At 38.4% G+C, this 7,079-nt stretch overlaps 1 protein-coding gene across 1 annotated transcript; it reads right to left on the reverse strand.

Moving 5' to 3' along the window:
• Positions 1 to 2,184: 2,184 nt before the first annotated feature.
• LOC145776815 (neurotensin receptor type 1-like) lies at positions 2,185 to 6,868 on the reverse strand. Its single transcript, XM_082588037.1, has 7 exons — positions 6,840 to 6,868; positions 6,514 to 6,642; positions 5,941 to 6,073; positions 5,219 to 5,347; positions 4,591 to 4,730; positions 3,042 to 3,265; positions 2,185 to 2,438 (listed from the first exon to the last, which is right to left on the reverse strand). The coding sequence occupies exons 1-7, from the start codon at positions 6,866 to 6,868 to the stop codon at positions 2,185 to 2,187; spliced, it is 1,038 nt and encodes a 345-aa protein (XP_082444163.1).
• Positions 6,869 to 7,079: the final 211 nt, after the last annotated feature.

Raw genomic sequence — 7,079 nt, forward strand, 5'->3', positions numbered from 1 at the left:
AGAAGTAGCAATGCAAAAATAGCGCAGTGGCAACACGGAACCAAAGCATTGAATGTCCTTCAAATATTTTTCCGTTTTCACACATTGCCTGAACACTATTCTTAACGCGATGTACCTCAACGATCCAGTATTCATAAAAGCATGTCAAGATGATAAGGAATGTCAAGATGATAAGGAATTTCTGTCAGAAGTTATTAATATTTTATGTGTTTTATATCTAAATTGAGAAAAGGTACAAAGCAAAAATTGAAATATTTGGAAAATAACCCTGTTTAGAAAAAATTCGGAGATTAAGCGAAATTTTTCCTTTGATTTGAGTTTGTGATATTTTAAAGTTTAATGTGTGAATAACCGATGAATGATCTGTGCTAGACGACTCTGAATGTACCGTAACCTTTAAAACTTGCCACCTTTAAAAAGAATTGGGTGGTAGCTGTGACTGTGTGTTCTTGGTCTTTCTAACTAAAGTTCTCTATACACGTCGTTGAAAGTAGTAACCATCAAATAAGCCAGTACCTAGTAGTGCTAACACCCTTCTTCTTCTCTCGTTTGACTTGCAGTAGCTTAGATTGGCAATGCCTCCTCGTGCAGCCAAGATACGGTAGTTGGGTCCAGTTGTCGAATACCAGTGATTCCACTTGGGGGCCGTAAGATGGGACATTCGTGGAGTATGTGTTGCATTGTTTGTTCTACCGCTCCGCAGACACATATCGGCGAATTATGCAACCCCCACCTAAACAAATTAGCTCCAGTACAGCCAACGTCACATCTGATCCTGTTCAATGTGACCCATGCCTTTCTTGAGAGGTCTGCTCCAGGAGGGATGGAGAGTGCTGGCATAACTGAAAACTGGGGAGGGATATGTGGCAGCTCGTTCCATTCTGGGGTCCATGTTTCCATGCAGCTGAAGTTCTTATCCACAAGTTGTGTAGCATATCGATGGAATGGGCGCCTTGATGATAGGCGTTGAGGTCTGACTGGTCCATTTGCTAACACCCTGTAGCGTTGACAGTTGACGGGTTCTGGGGGTACATTTTGCATAAAAAAATTGATTACTTAAAAAACCTTTGTCAGTTGTAAACTATTGATTATTATCATGTTGCACCCGTCAGAATTATAAATTCTTCTATCGACTCTTCTAAAGTTCGTTGATACACCACAGATTGACACATTCTTCCGCAACGGAGTTATATACTGACAGGTCCCATCTACTACACCGGGTGGCAAGTCGAAGGCAAACAAGAAGGTGGTCCGCTGTTTGGGGCTCGGTGCCACAAATACATGCAACTGGGCCCGTGTCGTACCCCACTCCACCATTGCAGACTTAGTGCGTCCAACACCGGTTCGGAGTCGATTTAATGTTTTCCGCTTTGCCCAAGGAGCGTTTGCGTCTACGCCTTCAGGGCTACGGTCTTTCGCACTCTCTCATTGGATGCACACTGTCAGTTTTTGTTTTATGTATGTTTCGGCGTTTCGCATCCAAACAAAAATAAAATGACCATCCATCCATCCATCCTGATGGAGGGGCTCTGATGGTGAGACCTTCATTTCAGTGTATGATGGGTCATTTTCGAATTGTTGTTTCCATTGCTTAAGTCTTGTTTCTTTTTTTGTTGAGGTTAGTGGCTGAACGTGTGTTAGGATAACTAACAATAAAATGTGGATGCTTTTAGGTCTTTTTCCAAGAACATTACTTTATTGGGTTGTTGGTGCTTCGCTTTTGTAGAAAGGATTGTTTCATTATGGTTTTGCTTCACCATTAAGATAACAACAAGCACAAACTGTTTAAGACAAAAGAAATGATACAGCCTTGGTTAAACACGAAATCGCTGGCAAAATAGTCAAAGTGTTTGCGCGATGTTCGAAGGAACGTCAGTTCGACACCGCTCCAGAGCACGTAGTTGTGTCCCGGAAAAACACGTAAGCTATAATGATATGTCAAAATAATGGGAGCAGATGCCTACATGTCCATCCGTTGCTTCTTGTTGTTTTTTGTGGTCGCAGTGTATTGTACAAGTGTAGGCTATGTTGTCGCAATGGGTGCAAAATAATACATATCATTATTATTATAAAGCACAGTATAGGTCTATTTAGTTGCATGTAATATCCGTATTATTACATGAACCACGCGCAAATATGAACAGTTCAATTTGTGTGTTAATGTGTCCAGGCCTTTTACTTAGGCTACATCTCTGTGCTCATTGAGGTGATGGATCTACTTGCGGGTCTTTGTCTTATCGGAGCAAAGCAGCACAGGATTTTGTCTTCTACAAACATCTTGGTGCATTTCCTGACTTTTGCAGAACCAAGATTATAAAAAAGCGGATTCAAACATTCGGAAAAGCGGAGAAACATGTACTCGACCATCCCGAACCAATAGTCCGCCACGTGGTAATATCTTGTGTTTGGAAACTTTTGAATTGACCAGAATTCGTAAGCTGAAAAACAAGTAATGTATTCTTTCATATAATATTATATCCTGTCGTTTTTGGTTTAATTATTATCAAAATGAACTTTTTGTATACTTCCATATGGTGATCATAATTGCCACAGGCTAGCCTACATATAAATTTATTTTAATTGAAGTAAAATATTGAAAATAGTCTAATAAGTTACTCAGCGTTAAATTTCGTGTCTTCTTGTCAAACTAAGAAATATCCCTTTGCGCAATGCTGATATTTGCAAAGAATGTGCTGTTCAAGGGATATTATAAAGTCATTTATTTTAACATAGAAACAACAGAGCAATGAAAGCTTACAAAATATAATATAGGATTTTTGCGGCAGTTAACATTGTTGGGAGGCTACTGTTTAGGTGAAGACAAACATGCAAGCAGCAAGCCTATAATTATATGCCCTGACCCTGTCATCACAACAAAAAACATATTGGTTTAAAAGCATATTTGCTTATACTGCATAGCCTAAGCTATGAAAGTAACGCTCGTAGCCTACACACTACACAGCCACTTCCACAATAACAATGATTTCACCATCTTCCTCTTTAGTGTGATTTATGTTTACAAATAATGTTAGGTGACTCACCTGTAAAGGGAATGTATCCTATCAGGAAGGACACTATAATAAGGACCAGCTGCAAAACCGCATTTTTTTCTTTTTGTTGTGTTTTCCGTCCTTTGTTGATTTTTTTCCTTTTCAACATACAAAATACTCCAACCACCAAAGCACAAGTCCAAACTACACCGATAGTCGGTATATAAATGAATATCGGAAAGGCGACTTTTTGATACACTTCATATAGAGGTATTCTGAAAAATAGACACTTAAGTGTTGTCTGGTGATGGGATCGATCAAACCATTAAGTTATTTTTTCCAGATTTTTACAGCAGATTGTAGTAAATCTTCAAGTAATTGTAGTCCTGGCATTCAACCGCTTCCAATAAACGCATTTTTTAATGGTTTGTAGCCTATTGTAAATTACTGATAGGCTATGTGTAAAAAAAAATTGATTATTTACACCGTTACAGCACTGATGGGCAGCAGCACTGACAGGGGGTCCAGGGGCTACTTTTAGACTCGGAACTGGGATGACGTTAGGGGCCCGGAACGTTTTCAAGGGCCTAAAAACTTGAAAAAACTACAGCGTATCTTTGGATATTGATTTTTTTTCGTGTCTTGATTTAGAAGCCAAGAATTTTATTGGTACCGGCCCAAATTATCCTCTCAACGTCCCTGCTGATGAGTCAGGATTCAAAAACTACATATATCGGTAAACACTGCAGTTAAAGCCTGTATATGCAGGTTTGCTATAGGACGTAGGTCTGTATGGGTCGAATTCCATGAATAGATTACTAATGGTCCAGAGATCATTATATTATTATCATAAATAATTTATTTTATTTGCTACCTGTTGATAACGCCTGCTGGGTTATTGTAATTTGCAAACTGTGGTTTACAGCCCACACAATCATTAGCCACCATTTTATCGGTTCCAACAGCGAAAAATATCAACATTCACAAATCAACTGACCAAGTTAAGGTTTGAACCATTGCCCCATTGATTTCTAACCTCCAGTGAAACCGCTATGCTACTCAGTCCAATGGTTAGCAGCGTTGACAGGGGACTCCAGGGGGTGCTTTTGGACCTGGACCAGAATGATTTTAAGGGCGCAAATCATTTCCAAGGGACCCGAGAAGTTGAAAAAACATCAAATATATTGTGGTTTGATTTTAGGGGCCAGAAATTTTTATTAGCACCGGGCCTAAAATAGCCTCTCGGCGGCCGGCGGGCCTGCCAATAGTTGCATAAAATACCTTTATTGCCACAGAATAACTCGGGAAGAGCTCAAAAAAAAATAATATAAATTCTGCACTGAGCATGCAACAGGACTTGGATACTCCAACAGCATCTTACGGAGGCTACTATGAACGAATATGCCAATTGGATGCCTGACTATCACCATACTACATGTGAGTTAATAAACCAATAGCGAAATTAACATTTAAAAAATATTGTTTGCGTTTTTGGATCTGGGTGATTGGCAGTTGACCTCGCTGAAGACTACGATCCAATCGTTTCTTACGCCACTGCGTACAACGAAAACAGTAAAACAAAAACTGTTGATTCATTTACCGTTCCCTCAGTATGGTGCAAGCTGGCCATCTTGCGTCTGGGCCGCTGCTGAATCGATTGGGCACTCCGGCCCCAAATATTACCCAGCTTGGTATGAGGCCAGAGGAGAAACATATGAACCAGATAAGAGCTATCCAGATCTGATAACAAATACAAAGGGTGAAAAACTAAGTAGAATTCATTCATGAGTAGCCTAAATCTTTTTTTATTGTGTCTTTGGGAGAGAAATTGCTTTACGATAACATTTACAGCTATCCAGACAACATCACATAACGTGAATAAACGCAAACGCTAAACTAATAAAGAGAATAAATTCAATTGTCTTTGACAAAAGTTTTTGCCCGCATCTGGAAAACTATCTAATACATCTGAAGAAGTTACCGTAAGCTACTATTTTGTTTAACATGGCCCACAGCAATTACTTTGAAAAATCGCATCGCAAAGATAAGTCAATAAATTTAAAAATTTAATTTCAAAGAATAAATTAAAGAAGAAAGTTACGATTTCTCTACTTGCTACAGCCGGGTGTTGAACCAGAGTCGTATGCTTACAACGTAACCGTGTCAATCACTTGGCTATTTTTTAAAGCACCGAAGTTATCTACAACAAAAATACAACAGGTACTTACCCTAGCGTGACGTAATTCGATTTTATGGAAAGCATCTTGAAAACGAATTGCTAGAAATCTCAGCAGGGCAAAAGAAAGAATATGCCCTGCTGTAACATATGACGTCATTATGTCAACGGACCAATAAATCTGAAACATGAGTTTACCTTGTCAAATAAAGACATTTTTAAGTGTGGGGCCCTCGCTAAAGTTGCGACACGATTTAGTCTCCAGTCTCTTCTGAATTACGGTGACTAGAAATCAATTAAATAAATTCAATAATTTGCATTGGCAGGCATTACTTTATCAACTATCAAAATGCTAATATTCAGATTACAAGATGAAAAAAGCACTCAACCCTGAAACAATTGAACTCTAAAAACATTTGAAGAAATATTTTAGGCAGATGTAAAACCCAAAGTAGACTTTTATCTGCAGTCGACTTCAGTCTTCAGGTCTGAAGGCTTGTGCATGGTGTTTAAGTCATCTATTTTCGTGGCCCTCGGTAAAAGTATGTGCTAAACCCTGAAATGGAAACACGATCCACAAGAAGTTGAAGAACGCTAGTGTAGTCCGATCCGCGTCATTTTATTGGAGTTTTTTTTACGCAATTTAGTCGTTGTCAAGCAAAGCTTCCGTTGCAGTCTCTGGTCTGCTCAGTCATCCTTCAGAAAACAAATAGCAACAGGTTGTTGTGTTGACGATATGTGTACATGCAAACACACAGGTGGGTGGTTACTGACCTTGCAAAGAACATCTGGTAAACCCCAAATATCGAAGCCCCAAGTCCTTCTGTAGAGAAACAGCCAACTGATCAGAGCGGAGATGAGGTCCGAGACACAAAGGGAGAGGATGAAGTTCATGAAGATGTTTTGACTGAAAGAAAATGATGTAAAGTCTTAAGTAGAGAACGTCTGTAAACAACAAGATTGGTTTTGGCTTCCTCTTTTTCCCGTTGACACAATTTTATTTAAAATCATAAATCCTGACAATAAAATAAAAAATACTGTTGTATCCTCTATATTATATTTGCAACGCGGTCATTTTTGACCAAACTACCCAAATTATGGCAAGATTTCTTAAGGGGTTGTCACCCCCGGATCTTTCAAGCTAAACATTATATTTTTGTTAGTTTTGTGTAACATTTACTTTTTTAGAATGTTTATTCGAACTGAACTGTGGTGTTCTCCAAACGCTTTTTTTCTAGATCCGCTACTAGGCTATTCCCATGTATAATAAAAATATCGCGTTTTTAAAAGTCCTGATAAAGGTATTAAATTTAGAGTCATCTTTAGCAAACTAAAAAAAAAACTTACTTTAGTTTTTTAGACGTTGCTATAACTGCAATAGTCAGTGCATTCCCGATGAGGCCAAGAACCAAGAAAGTAAAAATGATAAACGCGGACACAGCCGTTCCTATGTCGTCGAATGGTCTTTCGTATGGCCTTTGTAAAAACGACAAAAAATTAAAAAAAAGTGTCATCTAATATAAACAGTTTAAAAAAAAAGATTGTACACTTGTACAGTTCAAAGACTCTCCTGACTACAACAGATCTATAACCAAAACTTTCTATTTACTTTAACCATGCTCGTATGACGACAGTTTGCTTTGTATCTGCGCTTAGATCAAACGTAAAATTACTTTCCCCCCTCCCCCTTCTCCGGATTCATTTTGAATAAGAAAATAACAGTATAGATTTATATTTTGAACAATAAAGTTATGCAGGGTCGTGTTGATACTGTATTTAATTCACTAGAGTTAAGAAAAAGACAAAGTAGTTATTAGACAACAACAAAATAAACAAGTACTGCATTTGCTGTATTCAATGCCGCGTTAATGGCTTTAGCCTCCAAAAGTACTCAGTTAGGTAGACACTGCAAC

The sequence above is a fragment of the Aplidium turbinatum genome, chromosome 9, assembly GCF_918807975.1.
Source record: "Aplidium turbinatum chromosome 9, kaAplTurb1.1, whole genome shotgun sequence".
Classification (NCBI taxonomy): domain Eukaryota; kingdom Metazoa; phylum Chordata; class Ascidiacea; order Aplousobranchia; family Polyclinidae; genus Aplidium; species Aplidium turbinatum.